Consider the following 19,679-nt stretch of genomic DNA (forward strand, 5'->3'; position numbering starts at 1 on the left):
CAGGAATGCACACCCAAAGCATCATTCAGGAACAGCCTAATCAGGGATTAAATGGGGCTGTGCAGTCCTGAAGTCCATTCTGGCACCTCCTGCCAGGATAACTCTTCCTTTGAAACTTGAGTCATGCTTTGCCTCTCAGTAGACATTTGTTTGGCTTCTTGCTGAAGGTGGGGATTTCCAGGAAGGACTCAATCAGCTCCACCTGAAAAAAATGAATTGGAAACAAGACACAGAGAGTGCTGGAGGGACAAAAAGGATTGGACTGGAGGAATGAGAAGAAAAAATGGAAGAAAACAGGGAAAGGGCAGTTGGAAATGAGATGAAACAGATGCTGAATAGGAACTCGACCTGTTACAATCTCTGGGGCATTCGTTTTGCCCAGCCTGTGTATTGCTTAAGCTAAGCCTAAGGGTTTGCAACATTAAATGGTCCTAAAAATGGCTTTGAGGCCTTTTCTGTGTGGATTTGAATGAGAGTGATCTTGTTTCTCCTTGGGACTGTCTCAGGGAGGAGCACTGCAGCTTAGAATATTAACGAGGCTTTGTAGTTAATGGGAGCCACTGCCTTTGAGGAGATGAGCTTGTGCCTGACAGCTCAGAGCCAGGGAGAAAGTGAACAAAGGAGAAGGGGGAGAGGCAGAAGCAGCAACTATTGAAATAAGATATTAATAGGATAGAAAAAAGAAGAATTAATAAAGACTTTTTAAAACATGCCATCAAGAACCCTGCCAGAGCAGAATTATTCATGTACATTTACTATTGTTTTTATCTGGCTTAAGCTGTAAGATTTCTACCGCTTCCCTTGGGAAACTTTTCTGCGAGAGAATAATTCCTTCATTGGAAAACTTTTTTGATATTGATCTTAAATTAGATTTTCTTGATTTTCTCCCATTACTTTGAGTTGTGTCAAGTTATGCTGTACTGAATTGCCCTCTCTTTCTGTCATATATCTGTAGATATTTATCACTGTCTACTTAAAACCCCTGCCACAGTGCATGCCAGCTATGAGGATGACATACCTATGATCCCAGTGCTGAGCCAACAAATACAGGCTGGATTTGTTTTGCTCCTTCCTTATCAGCTCTCCCTGAGTGTTTCAGCATTTCTTCAAGCTCTGTTGGATTTGGGAGCACATTTCTGGAGAAGAGGTACCGAGACAGAATGTAGCACACCAGGCGCCATCACATCTGAGCCACGGAGATGGAGCCTCCAAACTTCATTCCTGGATGATATCTTTGCCTGTGCAGACCAAAATAGCCTTGGCTGTGTTCTTGTTGCAGTCTGATGCAGGTCTCACCTCCTGTCTGTGAATCTCTTTCAGCTTTACAACTTGCAGGTCTTCTGTATGTCACACATCTCTGCTTTGGATTTTTTTTTATTGGTTATATTTTCCAAAGGGATGCTCATTCTATTATTTTCTAGTCCCATTTCTAACATCCCCAGGTCCCTTTTTGTTATTTTCCTGCTCTGGTGAACTTTCAGCATCTCATAGTCTGTAAATGTTGGTACTGTCTCAATGGCTGCTGCTTCTAGGAGCTCCATGAAAATATTGCATGAGGACAGACCCAGCACTGTGCCAGGGAATGCACAGGTTGGCTCTTCTGCAGAGAGTACCTGAAGGGTAGGAGAGGAAATTGTGAGATTGTTCATAGCCCTGGCCTCAGCAATTTGGGTAAAGCAACTAAAGAAAACAAATGTAAAAAGGACATCAGAAGTCAGAGGTGACGCTATGCCTGGGAGGGGGTGGTAGAGGAATATCAGGCTGGCCAAAGTAGGTTGTAAGGAACTAAAGATGATCTTTAAGGTCCCTTCCAACCCAAGCCACCTGTGATCCTGTGATTCTATGTTCTCTCTCTGTTTCATGGGAGAAAGGATGGTTAATACCAATGGAAATAAACACATGGTTGGTTGGCTGTAATTCCACTGCTGGGTTGTTTTTAGCTTGCACTACAGTACTGATCTCTGAAAATCCTTCCCCTCACCGTGCTTGTGAGAGCTGGAGCAGGAAAACACACTCAAGTAAAAACAGTGTGCATAAGGAGGTGAGCCAGGCCTCTTCTACCTGGAACTGAATTTGGGATTTTTTTGCGCCAACCTGGATCCAGCCTCAGATGCTCTGAAAGAGCAGAGAAAGCTCCTGTGCCTGCCTGGGCACCCTGAAGTGAAGCTCTGCCACCCCAGAGGCTGCTGTTTGTCTCCTTGAGGAGAGAGGAGGGAGGGATGGATGGAGCCATCCCTCAGCACGAGTCAGGAGCCGTCAGCTGGGTCACCTTGGGTTCAGTGCACGTGCTGGGGGCAAACAGCAGCCCCAAGCCCAAGCCACTGGTTCTTCCCTGGGCCCATGTTCTCCCTCACCCCTGTGGGATCATTCTGACAGGAGATATTTAAGTCAGTGTAGCTATGCATTAAGAGGGGTTCTAGATAATATGACAATACAAAAAATTGTAACAGCACATTTAATTAATTATTTCCACTTCAGCTTTGCTCTTGCACTTGTCTTCGCTGTGGATTCTGTACTGCTGCCCTGGCTTAGTTTAGACAAGGCATAACCTGTGTTCCTGTAGGAAGTGGTGGGCTCTTTCTCTCTGAGCCAGGTGGGATGGCTGCAATTCCCACCTTCCTGGGTCTGCTCTGCATCTCTAAATACCCAAAGCCGTGGTCAGGCATCACTTATGGCTACTGATTACTGCTTCTTAAAATTCATCTGTGTCCATAAGTCATTTAAAAAGCATTTTCCACATCTGTCCCTGGGTGTCCCAGCCCATCAAACTAAACCACCAATCTGGTTTTCCACAGCTGTCAATTTTGCTGCTCTCGTTTCCACTCGATTGCAGGGAGGAAAGCAACAACTGCGCAGTGTCCAGTTTTCCATTCTTTGTCTCCCAGCGAGCTGTCAGAAGCTGGCGTGGCTTGCAGAGCCTCCTGTGTTTGAAGTTCTCTACTTTTTTTCTTTCTGGCACTTCAAATGCTGCCGGGGCCCCCCGAGGTTGAGAACCAAGGTTGTCAGACAGAGGGGTCAGAGGAGGGTTAGCGATGCTATCGCTGAGCAGAACTGTCAGCACCAGCGCGGAGTTACGGCCGGGCTGCGCAGCGGGAGCATCGGGAGCTGCTGCTGCTCATCCACAGCTACCTGGGAACAGTGGCAGCTCCTGCTGCTGCTGCTGGGGCTCTTTGGGAGCAGGGGTGACCCCAGGACAGGGGCACAAATGGGAGCTGTCCCCAGAGGAGAGCACCTGGCAGCTCCAGCTGGTGCTGTGGTCCCTAGTTGGAGCCGAAGCCTGTTGATGCTGCTGGAAGGATTCTTGGTGCTTTGGGGATTGTTGCAGCTCCACCTGCACAGCACTTGTAGGAAGAGGGATGATATTTAAATCTTGAATACATCAGCTATTCCCATTTTCATACCCAAAACACTTCTGGATGCTTTCATACTGGAGAGCAAAATGTTTCTTCACCTTTCCCCTTCTCTATAGCCACTTTCCCAGCACCCACGTGTGGTCACTTGGAGGAATAGAGAAGTGACTTTTTCTATGGCAGACACTGACATTTGCTTCCACCCTCTCTGCCCAGTCTATGAATAAATGGCATCTTTGTTTTCCTTTTCTTGAGAAGATCAATTTATTATCCTTGTGTTGTGCCTTGTAGATTTGAGTAGGAGGCACCAGGCAGCCTTTGACATCCCCAGGAAATCTGCCCAGGCAGGAGTGATTTGGGGTGTCACCAGTGTGGAACCAACTGCACTGGACAAGACAGGCCCTGGAGTTCCTCTTTGGTACCTGGGAAGAATTTCTTTACAAGACTTTCATGTCACTGCAGAAGGAATTAAGGATGCATTCATTATTTTTGTATTGGTAAAATTTCATCATAATTATTCCTACATGAATCACCTTCAAAAATGCATGCTGGAACAGCAACTTGTGGTTTCTCTTTTGCTGATCAAACACTGTGTAAGGAGAAGGTGTCTTAGAAATTTATCACACAACAAAATCTTAGTAGAATGGGAATGACTGTGCTGGTGGCTGCACGTACATTGATGGATTGTCTGCTCCCAAATGCTTAAATCTTGTTAAAATGATAACATGAATGGATTGCTCAGCATAACAATAGATACAACACTGTACAAAACACTAACCAGGTTTACAGAAAAACATGTGGCATTAAAGAGTTTTTAACCTAAAAGGATGGCACCTGCAAGGGGGACATTTTAAGTTTTATCCTACTTTGTAATTGGAAAGAGCCTCATTGGCAACAAGACATATATTGAATTAGCTAAACAGTTAATTGATGAAGTTCAGGCTTTAAAGGGAATGCCTGTAAATGGATACAATTCATCTGCAGAGTCCAGTAACACCAGTGAAGTCAGTGAAATTACAGCAGGATTGAATTTGAGTCCTTCTGTCTTTGCTTATCAGCAGTACAACTTGCCCAGACATTTTATGGGGAAACGTTTGCCTGAGGCTGTTTACACTGGCTATGCTGAAGATTTCAAAAAGGGAGGGGGGAAAAAAAAGGAGCAGCTGTAGGAAGAAATCACAAAAATACTTTTGTGTAATGTGCCTCCTTTTTCTCTCTCCTGTAATAACAGGGCAGCACTCTGAGGAAGCGGAAGATGTACGAAGAATTCCTGAGCAAGGTCTCCATTTTGGGTCAGTTGCCCTTTGGAACTTGGCTGTTGGTTTCTCTGTTATTCACCTTGGCAGGATGAATTTTGATCTTTGGTGGCACAATGAAAGGAGCAGTGCTCAGACAGAAGGTCTCACACTGTGTTGTTTCTGAAGGAATGAAAGTGTAAAGGGCCCTTTTTGTTTTTCTCATTCTTTCCTGTGCACTGCCCATGTGTTTGGAGCACTCACTAAAGGTGGAGCAGGCACACACTGGTACTTTCAGTAGCTCCTGCTGAGTAAAGATCTTGTGGATAGAGCAGAAAGCAGTGCAGAGATATGAATTTGTCACAAAGTCCAGTTACATCCTCCCAGAGAACAGGTGAGAAGCTTTTTCCTGCAAGAATACAGTGTGCACTAAACAAACCAACCTTGCAAATCAAACTGGACTGATCTTTTTTCTTCTGTGCATTTTACAGCCCCTGTCTCACATTCTTAAAACATCTGTTTAGCTTCTTGTCCTTGGATTTTGTTTCCCTTTGATTAATGTGATAGCCACGAAATTTGGACGTGTTCTTGATGGCCTTCAGTAGGAAAAACAACAAACCCATAATGCCTGACCAATCAATCACCATTAGGAGAACAAAAGCCTCTAATAAGGAGGACAGTGTTAGACAGTACAATGAGTTGTTGATTCTGTAGGAGAAACATCATGTTTTTGCTGGGGCTGTTTGGAAAAAAACAGTTCAGGATTTATTTGCTATATAATTGAAGTATTTTTATTTCTACTTGAAATTTTTCTGGTTTTTTTTGTTTATGATTTTCACCTACCATTCAAGCTGAGGTACCTGAAATATGAGAGTGTCTCAGTGAGAGTATACTTGAACTTCTGGGGGGTGCTATCCATAAGATTTTCAATTATATTTGTATACTTAAAGTGAGGCCAAGTATGTTGCTTGCTTATTAATGAAGTTTTCATAATTTAAAATCCTTCTTTTATGCTTAATTTAAATCTTCCTAAATTAAGAGCACAAATTATACCAAATTACAATGAGTATTTAAAGAAAAAAAGAATCTGTGCACCTGCACTAATGAGGAGCAATTACAACAATGAGACATCTCAAAACAATTTCAGAGTAGAAAGGTTATTCAGAGATGTGCTTCCTTAAACACATTCCTTCATTGTGGTTTGCATTGTAATTAGAGCCTAATTTGTAGTGTGGCTTTTGAATCTTGGTTCAAAAAAAGAGGAAGGACTTTAAGATTTGAACTTTTTTTAAGTACAGAAAAGCAGTGAACAAAATAACACATCATTGCAGGAGCATGGAAATTTAGATGAAATGTGTAAGGATCTCTTTGACATGTCTAAAAAGTAGATGACACCTGTGAAGCAGAAAGATATTTTAGAAATCTCAGAATGGCACTGAAAAGTCAACTTCACTTTATCCCTTACTGTGGTCAGAACTCAGTGATTTCCTGGTGGAAAAACCTCTACCTGCTTCTTATGTTTCTTTTTTCCAAGGTCTGTCCAGAGTCTGTAATTAGCTGTATAATTGCAAGAGTCACTTCTTTTTTTTTTAAATCTAAGGATTTTTTTAGATTATCAGTACTTGCTTATGAAAGAAGTGATACTTTTAAATTTTTTTCTGGAGTTTAATTAAATATAAAGTCGTGAATTGATATGCACAATTTAGGCATGTGGTCTAATTTCTCTGATACTTCAACTCTGCAACTAAAACTTGTAGAATATTCTATATAATGCTCTATTTGCAAGATTTATTAGCCAATGTATTTGTAGTGGTACAGTTCCCTTAGACAAAAGAGAGACACTTCGTGACTAGAGCTAGAATTAGCTTTGAATTTTTCATAAAGCCAACTGAAGAAGTTTCAAGAGGCTCTTTCTTCTCATTGTTAATTACTGAGTTCTTAAAAAAAAAAAAAAAGAAAAGAAAAAGTCTTCTCTAGTCTGTATGAAAGAGTTTTATGCTTATTTTCAATCAAACAGAGCAGTTTTTGAATGTTGCATTGACAATATGGGCTTGGTCTTTGACGTTAGTTCTTCTGCAGCAAAGGTCACAAACACACCAGGAAAGTGCTTTAGGTGGGGAAAATGTTAGAAACAATTAATTTCCCAAATTTGTGCAACAAGAAAGTGGCACAAAAACATGAAGCTGTGTCAGTCAACTCCAAACTTACCTTTGGTTCTTTGAGCACTTTGGTCTGGTTTTGTTACCAGGCTCAGTGTCTTTTTGAGCTCAGCCAAAAAGCATTTTAACTTTAAGGAACTTCCTTTCACCTTCACACAATCCTTCTAAGCAATATTTTGAAAAAGAATTGGGAAACCAGAGTCTGATGGAATGGCATACATCTAATCCTGGTGTCAGAAACTGTATCTTGACACACATTAGTTCAATAATTCATGGTAAGTAGGAATCAGCAGAGCTCTGGGACATGAATTTCAGCCCAGCTTTTTGAGGCAGTGAAGGTTAAATCATCGTATTATCTGTTGCTTTTAATAACTTTTAAACCTGTAATTTTTCAGTCAAATGTGATCAAAGTACAAAAGTTCAAGTACAATTCACTCTCGAATTCTCATGCAAATGTGTGTTGGAGAGAGACACAGGTGGCACCTCCTTCCTGAGAGCAGGACAGGTGGAATCCATCCCTTAGCCAAGGCAGGGGAGGGCGTGGGGACACTGAGCAGCCCTGGATGTGCCCTGTGCAGGCTGTCCCCTGCCATGGTGGGGATTTGGAGCAGGTGCAGGTGGGTGATGAGGACCCCTATCACAGACTGCTTTTGCTCTGTTAATCCTAAACCAGACCTGCCCTTTGTAATGACGGAATTTTTTTAAAGTTTTGTAACTTTTCTCCCTTAAGAGGGGGAATGAAAAGCAAAACACACTTTGCAGGCCATCCTGCTGGCAAATGGAGAAGAGGTGCCATTTCAAACATCCATAAACCTGGATGCCTCTGGTCTCCTGCTGCTCGTGCCACCGGGGTCTGGCCATTGGCTCTGGTGGTCTCACCCATCCTGGAGATGGACCCTGCATCACCCACCCTGCAGCCCACCAGGACCTGGGAGCAGCTCTGATGAAAACACTGTAGGACTTGTCCTGGCACCTGGTGTGGAAACCCAGGGCACAGGGAATATTTCTCTGTCTGCTCTGGGGTGCCCTGATCCCCAGGGGAGCACTGACTTTGACCCTCATTAATGGAGAAAGTTTCCTAGACTTCAAGATAGATTGGAATCCACAAAAGTGTGAAATGGATTATAAAGAGCAGTGTAGGTGTATCACTTGGTGAGAAATTTTGGGATTTTTAGTATGTTTTGGATGGAAGCAAGATGGAGGGCACAGAGTGTCATCCTGGGTTTCTTCTTCATGCTTCTTCCTCCTTCTTCTTCATGGGTTTGGGTGGCATTTTGTAACTGGGCAGAAAAATCTGCATTGAGGGCTCTTTGGGATCAGTTATTGGGTTAAAAGGGAAAATAACCTAGGTGTCTGTTCTTAATTGGAGAGTTTAGTCTTAAAAGACCTTGTAACAAAAGACTGTTGGCCATTTGTGCCTTCTAATGAAAAGCTGCTGAACTCATGGTTGCGAGACTGTTTTACTGATAAGAAATAATAAACAGCTGAGTCCGAACATGAAACTATCATCTCAAGTGCCTTCAATCCAGACCCAGAGAAACCAAAAATTGGGATCCCGACAACCTGGTGTGGGATGTGGTGAGGGAATCTTGGGTGCTCCCACATCTCCAGGCAGCTCCTCAGCTGCTCCAGGCCGTGGCAGCGCCAGGGCAGCACGGATCAGATCGCAGGAGTGAGGAACCAGAGCCAACTTTTCCTGTCCAACTTTTAAGATTGCTATCTGGGTGATTACTGATGGCTAAGACACAATGAATAAATACATTCATGTTTCCCAACTGGAGGTTCGTGCAAAGTGCCTGGATGAAAGAAATGTTTCTTTTATAACAGAACCAGGCACGGCAGAGCTGTCAGTTTAGATATGAATCTTCAGCCAAAGTTGGAGTGTTTTTATAATATAGCTTTATGATCTTCAATATTTTAGAGTCCCTGGACAAATGGGAGCGGCTGACAGTGGCTGATGCACTGGAACCTGTCCAGTTTGAAGATGGAGAAAAAATTGTTGTGCAGGGAGAGCCCGGTGATGACTTCTTCATTATTACAGAGGTAAGATTGGCAACCTGATAAGCTCTGTCATTTCCTGGTAAAGATCAAGGCTTTGTATTAAAGATACTTGGGTTCAGTTCAATCTCTTACTTCAGCATAAATCTAATTCCACTTAAACCAGGAGACCTACTCAAAATTCAAATGAATTCAGAGACCAGTTCCATGGAATTGTCTTTAGTGGGACAATCTTCTTTCCAGTAAACTGAAAATGCAGAGTAATTTTGAGGTGTGTCTGGTGTCTTTACTGTTTGAAGGTTTGTTTACTATGGGAGATTTTTCTAGCTCCAGATTTCTGATACTTCAGCAGGGCTGGTCAGCCATGGAGTGCATTGATCATTGTTCCCAAAGGGGCTTACAGGGGATATCACAAATGGACATCTGAAAACTGGAGCAGAGACCTGATCAGAAAATGGATAATTTGTTCTTTGTTTTGCCTTAAACTCAGTCCTGATGGCTGAGCCATCTTTTTGTTTACTCTGACACAGGCAGACAGATCTGGCAGGCAGCTGGAAACGCTGACATCTTTTTGGAGATTATCTGACACTTCAGTTCCACCATCTCACTTCTGCAAACAGATGCTGACGGGGTTTCCCCCCCTCGCTGACATAAATATTTGAATCCCTGGTATCTCACACAAGTACCAAGGCACTGTGATATAACAAGCTATAAAGAGGAATTAGAGAGACTCAGACTGAGTAAGAGAAGAGCATTGGGATATAATTGTGGATTGTGAGTGTTCCTTTGCAAATATGCAGACCAGAAATAGCCAACATGTGGCTGTGGTGACAGCTCCAGTGCACACCCCAGGCCAGGTGTTACATGACCAGCAGTGAGTTCCAGTGGTGGCACAGGAGCTCCTCAGTGTGGGAGAAGGTGGGTCAGAGGGGTGTGAGAAGCTGGTCATGGTGTGGCCTTCGGATCCAGTTGTGTGCACACAGAATGCATCCCAGGCTTTGCTTTGCTCTCTCTTTATCTGTGGATTTTTGGACAGGTGCCTCTATGCAAAGCAGCCAGAATTTGGTTCATAATCAATATCTGACATTTAAAATTCCATCCTTCCTTTCTCTTGAGTGTTGGAAATATGTATTTTATTTATGAACATAGTTTTGATACAATGCTCACAAAATTGTCAGTGCAAGTAACTGCACCTGTCTATCAAACAGGGAGCCAATTCAGGAACTTTAAATATGTGACAGTGTCCCTTCAAAACAACAGTATTAGAATAAATGAGACTAGATATTATACAAGAAACCTTTTTTATTAAGGTGTTTAGTATATGAGAAAAATTTAGGAAACAGAAGTTTTTTCAGAAATATGGAATTTTTATTGCTCCTAGTGTTACTGAATGTGCTGTTATTCCTTGCAGCAGTAGGAGACTAGGAAAATCTAATTTTCTTAACCATTGAATCCCATGTGGAAAATTGGCAGCTTGCTTAAGAGTTACTAAGGGCCTTTATTTTCCCCCTCTTGCTGAAACAGCTGTTAAGACTTGAATGGGTAGAAAAGCATTAACACTGCATTCTGTAGAAAGTATCTGCTCACCTCACCCTTCCACTGCAAATCTGCCTTAGTTTCTTACTTTAGAAATTGCCTATATTTTTTTACTTTAAAGAATGAACATTCAGTTTCAACTATTTCTTGTGCTGCAGCAGTATTTCTGCCTGCTCACACAGAGTTTAAACTTTGTATTTTAAACGTGATTTTTACAGGAGTTCACATCTTTGATTTTAAGATTTCTGTAGGAAAAATTGCTGCAAGTCACCAGGAACACATTATTCTACAACCTGCTTGAAAGTAGTTTTGGCTGGTTTGTTGTCACAATATGTTGAAAAGCCATTAGCTTCTTTCATATGCTTTTTGATGTTTGTGGTCTTCTAATCCAAACCACTAGAAATGCAGCCAAGTTGTTTGGCTGCTGTATATGCAGAAAACCATTTCATATATCACTAAAATGCAGCCTCCTTTGCAGCACAGCGTGTCCAGTACTACAAAGCTAACTTGGCCGCATGATTTTTGGACAAGGTACTCATTTACCTTTTTATTTACTCATTTTACATTCTGTGCAGCCCAGAAAGCCAGTGGTGTCCTGGGCTGCTTCAGAAGCAGCGTGGCAGCAAGTCAGGGGAGGGGATGCTGCTCCTCTGCTCTGCTCTCTGTGTCCGGCTCTGGGGTCCCCTCCCAGGGGAGGCCACTGAGATGATCAGAGGGATGAAGCTTCTCTCCTGGGAGGAAAGGCAGAGAGAATTGGGATTGCTCAGCCTGGAGAGGAGAAGGCTCCAGGGTAACCTAACTGTGGCCTCCCAGCACCTGAAGGGAGCCTGCAGGAAAGGTGGAGAGACTATTTGCAAGAGTCTGGAGTGACAGAACAGGGGAAAGGCTTCAAAAGAAAGAGAGTAGGTTTAGATAAGACATCAGGAAGAAATTCTCCCCTGTGAGGGTGCTGAGGCCCTGGCACAGGTTGCCCAGAGAAGCTGTGGTTGCCCCATCCCTGGAGGTGTCCAAGGCCAGGTTGGATGGGGCTTGGAGCAACCTGAACTTCTGGAAGATGTCCCTGCCCATGGCAGAAGGTGGAACAAGATGATCTTTAAGGTCACTTCCAACCCAAACCATTCTATGATTTATCATAAACCATGACCATTCATATCATGCCTTAGACAAATCAGTTATAAAGCTTTGGTGCATCCCAGATACTGGTTCCAAGTGGAATCTTGTGACTCCTAGCATAAAAGCCTCTCCGAGGCATCCAGGACTCACATATGGATTTAAAATTGTTGAACTTCATAAATTAGTCATTAATTTCTGGTTAGCCTGCCTTGCTGCCTTGCTCTGTGCCATCCCTTTGGGACATTGTAAGGACATTGGTCCTGCCCAAGGACACAGCCTCTGATTGGATTGGCACCTTCAGGATTTGCAAACTGAAGAGAAACCATTGAAACCTTTTGAAAGGGAGACTGATAGCCCCAGCAATGATCAGAACAGCAATTCCTGCTTTAAACCAGGAATATCATCCTATTTAGTATGGATAAGTCTAATTAGTCTCCCCCTTCTATCAAGCAAACACATTCACCTTTTCCCTGTATTTCTTACTATAACCTTTTTGTCATGGCTTTCTGTCCACCTTCCTACCTCCAGCGTTGCAGTTTATTTGGGGTGCAGGCTATTTGAGGTGCAGGCTGTGAGCATGGAAATGCTACAGTGCCTCTTGGAAAGCAAGGCTGCAGCAGGAGCTCAGCCAAATTATTAGAATAACAGAAAATGTGCACAGGGAAGAATCACAGGAAACTAGAGCTTTTTAAATTCACTGCTCACAAGCTGTTTATGGTTCATTTTTTGCTAAAATAATCTAATGGGAAAAGTGTATACCCTGAGATTCTAAGACAGCTACAGTTTTTCTGCCATCCTGAATCTTCTCAGGCACCAGTAAGATGTTTACTTGCAGTAGTTTGGGTTCTTTTCTGTTTAAATATCAAGCAGCCTTCAACAGAGATTTAAGTTACTTATTTAAGATTTAGTTCTAATATTTAAAGGTTGTGGGGTTTTTTTTTTTTTCCCAGAGATAGAGTTATTGTAATGTTTATACCATATTCCTTAACGTGAAGATAGGATCAGAAGTGAATGTCTGCTTATAAAAGCAAAGTAACGACCTCTGTGAGATTGATTTACTGCACTTGAAACTAGTAATTAAAAAATAAAAAATAAAAAAAGAGAAGCAGCCCTGCAGTTTCTGCATTTTCCGATATTTCCAGGTCTTACTTTCCCACTATGCTTTTCACACAACAAACTCGGGCTTTCCCAGACCAGACAGATGTGGAATGTATCTGCTGGATTCCAAGGTCATGGAATTATCCCATATGAGATTCCTGGCACAGAGGTGAAAAACTTTAAGCACCATGAAACAATTGTTGCCATAAAGAATTATATTTTGGCAAGCGTAAATCATAACAGATGTACGGTTTCTAACAAATAAATTTGCAGTTGTGTCGTGCACTGCCACACTGTGTACCCAGCAGTGGGGAGGATTTATTCATCTGACTTCAGATAACGCAAATATTTTTAGCCAGCATTTTAAAGTGGTGGATGCAAAGGCATGTGAGCTTTGTGGAGTTAAAAGTCTCTTTAAATGAAATGCCCATTGAACAGGGGCTGGTTTTATTCCCAACTTGTGCTTTGCCACTGACTCCAGCTCAAACAGGAGTTCAAACCAGTGTAGTAGTGCTCTGAAACTGGAAAGAAAAGAGGTTTTTGCTGTTGTCTAGGTTACTGAGAAAGGTAGCAACAATAGTATTAAAAATAGCGGTTATGATCATGTACCACTCTCTTAAGTTCAGCTTCCAGCTTGGCTGGGTGGCACAGTACCTCGAAGTCTGTAAGGCAGCTGCCAAAAACGCAGGGACCTGCAGCCTGCTGGGATTTCCAGCTGCCAGCCCTCCCCTGTCACATCCCTGGCATCGCTTGTCACGAGCGAGCGCCGTGTCCGGCGCACCCAGCCTGTCACGGGACTCACCCGCTGTGCTCGGGGACTCTGAATCTCAGCTGGGCTCTCAGAGCTTGCTGAGCTGCTGCCATATGGCCCTAATACTCATAAAGTTTGACATGGTTTAAGAAAAATGTGTGCACACGCACAAACGGGCGCAGGTGGAGGAGGAGAGAACAGCAAAAGGTTTCTGACGGGGCCAGGGTGAACCTGAAGAGCACAGCTTGTGGCTGCCCTCTAAGTGTACAGCCTGTCATCTGCTCCCAGGACAGGTTGGTTTAAAAAGAAAGCATAGAAATAAATCTGCATGAGAAGTAAAACGTCTCCAATTAATAGCGGGTTGAGCTGCCCAGCAATCGCATGCAGCAGTCTAAAAATAAAAGACCTAAAAATAGAAGATAATTCACAGGAGACAATTCAAGGAGAAATGGACCCGTGGTACCAAGGAGTTTGGCACTGGATTTTTGTTTTTAGCTTTAAAAACCAGTATATTTAATTGCAGATTTGTGGTAAGTTACAGAAAGTACTCCTCTGCAACTCCTTTATGAAAAGCACTTACAAAAATCTGGGGACTTGTATTCTTCCTTATTACCCTGCTGGTTAGAGAGGAGGCATGGTCCGGGCATCTGATTTTCAGTCTCACCTGTTCAGTCTGTGGGCAGAACACTGCCCTCCCTGTTTCCCCAACAATCCTAATGACACTTCTTAAAGGTGAGGAAAAGCTCAGTGGGAAAAGGCATAAATGTCTGTCGCTACTGAAACCAGGCAATGGGAATAGCAAAATCAACAAATAAGAGAAAAAACACCCACTGATAGTGCAGAAGGCTGCCTTATTGAAATAAATAAGTGAAATTAATTGGTAATGATTGTTTTTCCAGCACTATCCTTGGCTCATCACATTGGAAACAGCCCAGTAGTCCTCGGTGGGGGCTGTTCCTTCCGTGCTGCTGTTGACATTTCAAGTCAGGGCCACAAACTGGCTCCGGTCTGGGCAGGATCCGCTGTGAGTTCTTGATGAGAGTGTACTTGAGATAGTGTCCTGTAGGTGAAATCAGTGTTTCCAGCCCTGCTGACACTCCTGGCACGCTCTGGAGCGTCTCTGCACAGATGCAGTTCAAAGCTTGTAGGTGGAACAGTGTTTGTAAACTCTTCCTGCCATGGTAACCTCAGAAGGGCACCTGGTCCTGCACAGAACTGGGCTTTTCTGTAGGAAAACTCGACTTGAGTCTTAAATTACACAACCAGCATCTGAAGATTTATGATTTAAAAGCTCCTTAAGAAGGAAAAGAAAAAAAAAAAGAAAAAAGAAAAATAATAGCCCAATTGTTTCCTGCCCTAAATCGTTGCTCTTTGACATTCTAACCTAAGAGAGACCCCTTTGGCACCTACCCCTGCGACAGGCAGGAGAACTACAAAGTAAACTCCTTCCATAGGGATAATGAAGTCACTGCCTTAGGCACACTCTGCTATCACACCTGATAATCTCTTTAAAACACAGTGCGATTAATTATTAATTAGGAAGATGAATGTTGTCTAGAAAAGGAGTTTCAAAGGCTACAAATCTGAACTGCTTAGTGTTACCAGGATTTTGTTGATACCGAAAATGTTTGTCAAAGGCAGTCTGCAGCGACTCCTAATGTACCCAATAAACAAAATATCCTGAATAAACAGAGCCAGCAGGCACCAGGGCTCTGTACTCTGCTTATTTTTAACTGCACAGACATTGTTTCCCACAGAGCTCTTACAGGAAGGGGACGTTCGATTTTCTTGATATCACCCAGTTGTGCTGGGGCAGCAGCATTTCCACTGGCCCTGCTGCAGAGTTCCTCTGTGTTCAGGATCCATTTTTAATGGCCAGCTGATGTCAAAGATGGAAAGTTGGGTGTGTGATTGGGTCCCATCCTGAGAGGGATGGAGGTGAAGTATTTTGCTGAGTCAAAGAGACTAAAAGTCAGCTAAGTCCTGCTCTTGTTAAACTCAGTTTAACTTCCATGGCCAGTGGAACACGGAATAATGTTTCATAGGAAGCAAATGGCTGCTCCCTTTCTTCTTCCCACCAGCCATGGAGGACCTGTCAGTGACTGCAGCTTTTGGCCTTTCCTTCCAACTTTTTCTCCAGCCCCACCAGTAACCACTGCAGTGCAGTCACTTCTGGTGAATTCTGCAAAACCTGAAACCTCAGAAGTGATGTACGAGGGAGCATTTTCCTAACAATTTCGTGAAATTTCAGATTAGCCACTATTTCTAGTCTATTTTAAAGCTGTGCAGATTTCGTTCCTCATTTGTGGCAGAAACCAGGACAACTGTATGTAAATGCTGTGAGTTGCTATGAACCCAGAGAGTGGAGAATAATATATAATAGTTTAAAAATGTACAGTTAAATAATACTGTCAAACTGAGTCATGACTCAATCTCAAGTCCACAACCAGAATTGAGTCCTCTTGCTTCATCCTTCTGCAAGACCATTAATGCCAGATAGCTTTTATATTAGGAAAATGAGTATTTTTGAAAAAGAAGTCTGATGGGAAGGAAAACAGTGTAAAAGCAACATGCACAGCCAATAGTTTGTGATGGAAAAGAGTTTTCACCTGGATTTGGCCCCTCCATATAGTATGAGATAAATAAATTTATAACTAAATAATTGTAAGGTTTTTAATAATTGTGGTCTATAATGCATGTAACCTTTTAACCAGCTCATTCCTTCTTACCTGCATGAACATCTCATCAAGGTCACAAGGTTTTTATTCTCACCACACCTTCTGATGAGGTGTGTGAAGCAACCTCCTTGTTGCATGGTGTGATCTGAAGCAGAGAGCACAAAAATTGGGATAGTTCTTCATTCCTGAAAAATCAGTTGATGGGAATTGGGCACCTTGAAGGACCTTCATGATTTTTTTAATGGAAGGTCTAAGGCAGAGAAACAATGGGAGCCTGTGGACAGCACCCCATCATTAGTGGACCATCCTTATTCCTTTAGGTTAAATGTTACCACCCAAAAATGATGGTGTTATTTTATACTGCAAGTTCTGTGGAAGTCACTTGCACTTTGTATTGGCAGAAATGTGTTGGTTTCTTCCCTTGTTTTTGTAGAAAGGTCTCTTTCATAAATCAAAGGTTGGCAAATAATAAAAATACAAGATTATTTACTGGCTAAAGGAATATTTGCAGTGTCTTTGGCTACACAGTTCAAAGGATTTGTCTTCTTTTGGAAAGTAGCCCTAGAACTGCTGATCCTTAGCTCTAACATGAAAGCTGTCCTAGGAATGATGCTATCAGCAGTCCCTGAGGGCTGAAGTGGCAGCTGAGGAGTGATGTGCTGGTGGTCTTCCAGGACACTGGGAGTGAGGACATTGCTTATGTCAGCACCACCGTGTACACACAAGACCTGCTGTGTTACTCTGTCTTTGGGATATTGATAAACCTACATCTTGAAACACAAGTCCCAGGAGGATGCTGTGCAGCCATACTGTTCCCAAAGGTTTAAAAGTAGTTTTCCCAGCCTCTTTTTGCACATGCTATACCCAGCATAAAAAAAAAAGTATGAATGTTTCCCCGGTTCACTTTTGACATGACAACTTGTGTAGGAGTCTCCAGTCTCATTCAGCTGTAATTTAAAACATCTGATTTGTAAACCCATAAAATTGAAGTTTATGCTGGAATGACAGACACACCCTGGCCCTGTACCACTATGGGATATGTGGAAATCAGAGAAATCATTTGGTGTGCAGAGAAGTAAACCCCGAAGTTAGTAATTGGCAGTTTCATTCTTAATATATGCATGCCCCATTTGAATTTGCATAAAAATCAGAGTACAAGATTTTCTCTCTATTCAAAGCAGCCTGTAACTTCTTCCTGGGCTAATACCAACTTTAGGGTTTGGTTGGTGCCCTTTAGTCCTGTCCAGTAGTGTCTTCCTACCAGGGCAGTCTGCAAAAGCATTGGAGGTTCACAGGGGATGAAAAGCCTCTCCATGGGAGTAAGGAGAGCAGCACAGGCTGTTTACCCCTCAAGGTTTTCAGGATCCCTATAAGCTCCTTTGGCACTGGAGCCTGAGCTCACAAGCCCTGATTCAAAGCACTTAGTCAAGGTGAACAAGAACTTTATGGCCCCAGGCATGTTAAATCTGAACTGACATTAAAGACATCTGCTGTGTCAGGAGCTGGGAGCTTCTCTGTCTTCAAGCAAAAACAGTGCAGTGTAAACAAGACCTGAAATATGGTGGTGCTCAACCTAGAGGAAGAGAAATGGAGAACTTCCCAATCCCTGCTGGAGTTCATCCCTTTCTCTGGATCATGTTAAAGCTGTTCCTTAGTCCCTGCTCTGCAAAGATATCATTGAGTTGATTGCAGATTTGCTGCAAGAATATAGCCCTTAGGGCCCCTTCATTAGCTGTGCAGTGTGGATTTTCTGGAGCATGCAAGACCCTTCTCAGTGTGCTCCAGGATGAGGCAATTTTGAGTTTGTGAGGTTTTTTTTCCCCTGCATTTCAGAATTTGGTCCTTTGAACACACAACATTCACTAACTGAAAGGACTCAAAGAGAGCTTTCAGTGGGGAATTTTCCTGATCTCTGTGATAAACTCTCTTCTCTCCTTCCTTCAGTTTACTCCAAGTTTTATTTCTTGCTCAGAAGCTGCTGCCCTTGCTGGCCACAGCTGCTCTCCCAGCCCTGGTCACAGCATTAGTTATGAGACTTTAATGACAATGTCTGCCTCAGCCTTTTGCTTGGTCTGGTTACTTCAGCATCTACAGAATGTTTTCACAAAGAAGCAGATGGTGGTAGGAGTAATTGGGCCGTAAAACAGCATTAACAGCTAAAACCGATTTTCACCAGAAAGGATTCTGCAGGCAGGGTGAGGGAGGTTCAGATCTGTTTTCGTGTTTTCTCTCCCATACATTCACCCCTGCCCTGGCTGTAGGTGGTAGCTCTCTGCTTCCAGGAGATGAGCCCTGTCAGGTCAGTCACAAATATGAACAGTTGATGAATAACCCATTATAAAGTCACTTTTATGTTGACTCAGTGGACGTTTCCTGGCTTCAGAGAGAGGCAAGATAATGGCTAGCTTTGTAGAAAGAAAGAATCTCTAAAATGCAACATTTTTTTCCCTTTGTGACTTTTATTGCTTTGTACACTGACATGTCTGAGGGAGGAAAACAGGGCCTTGTTGCCAATAATCCACAGCGCTTGGCACAGACAGTCTTTAAAATCTGGCACCGGGATGAATATTAATTCAGTTGTTTTCCCACAGAAGCTACTGATTAGTCAAGGCCAAGTATCCCTGAGATGATTCATTAAAACCAACATCTGAGCCCACCTTCACTGAGCAGCTCTGCTTCTTGTCACCCCTGCAACAGGTGACTGAATGTGTAATGGAAGGGGTGACCAAAATCCCAGAACAGAGCAAAGATAAAAACCCCAAAGGCTGTGGTGCAATGGCTTCCCTGCTTTCTGGGCATGGAGCCAGGACAACTAGCCAAGGGGGATCACACCCCAGGCAAGGGGTTCCTCCCATGGCTCAGAGCTGGTATCCTCATTCCTCAGTCACCATCCCCTTGCTCCCAGGCTTCCCAGTCCCAGTTGGCAGCTGGTGGTTTGAAGAAGTGTGGCACTACCGTGGCAGTGGTGCTGTGGTGAACCTCTGTCTGATGATGGGGAGTGATGATGATGGTGATGATGATGAATTCATGAGTCCCCCAGCATGTGGATATGCCTCTACTGGATGCCTGTGTGGTCTAGCCTGATGGTAGCTCAGCTGCTGTAGCTCAAGGGCAAGAATTTGAATTCAATATATACTATAAAACTTAAAGTTTTGCTCCTGTAAAGTCTTTCAACAGAAAAGACTTAACAAAACAAGAAATCTCATTTTTTTACTTCTTTGTGCAAAACCCATTTTATTTCACCTGAGTATTGCAGGGAATACTTTGTCTCCATGCACAAAGGAAATTGCAGCTGGTACAATTTCTTTTGGCTTTTCACTGTGTTTACTGGCTCTCTCTGTCTGAATCTTGACTTCTTCCATTTAATAACAGCATTTCTTTTACCTCAAGAGCAATACATAGGTACAGCACAGGTTTAATGCAGGCTGTATCAAAGAAATACTGAAAGGAAAGATTGTCTGAGGTACTGCAATAGGAGGATGAACAAAACGACTGAAAAGGTCTCCCCGTGTCAGACATCTATGATTTTAAATACTGAACGATCAAGACAAAGGCATTTCCTGGTGATTAATGATGGGCTGGGTGTAGTCATGTCTGGGCCTTAACCCTGGCCTCCTGTATATCCCTAGGAAATGCCCTGTGGCTTAGTTCTTTCTGCTGTTTTAAGCTACACTTGGCTTATGATTGATTGTCGTCTTTAAAAGTACCTTAATGTTTGTGGCTATTTTGGTGACTGCTCTAGACAGCTTTGTTCCTCTCTC

At 42.9% G+C, this 19,679-nt stretch overlaps 1 protein-coding gene across 2 annotated transcripts in view; it reads left to right on the forward strand.

Moving 5' to 3' along the window:
* Positions 1 to 19,679, forward strand: part of PRKAR1B (protein kinase cAMP-dependent type I regulatory subunit beta) — a 92,492-nt gene that overhangs the window by 64,226 nt on the left and 8,587 nt on the right. For both annotated transcript variants that reach the window (XM_041462503.1, XM_041462502.1), the window contains exons 8-9: positions 4,582 to 4,642; positions 8,666 to 8,787. In XM_041462503.1, the coding sequence (XP_041318437.1) occupies positions 4,582 to 4,642; positions 8,666 to 8,787 (183 nt within the window). The remainder of the gene's footprint in view (positions 1 to 4,581; positions 4,643 to 8,665; positions 8,788 to 19,679) is intronic.

Source organism: Pyrgilauda ruficollis, unplaced genomic scaffold (assembly GCF_017590135.1).
Source record: "Pyrgilauda ruficollis isolate IOZ18807 unplaced genomic scaffold, ASM1759013v1 scaffold16, whole genome shotgun sequence".
In the NCBI taxonomy this organism is placed as follows: Eukaryota; Metazoa; Chordata; class Aves; order Passeriformes; family Passeridae; genus Pyrgilauda; species Pyrgilauda ruficollis.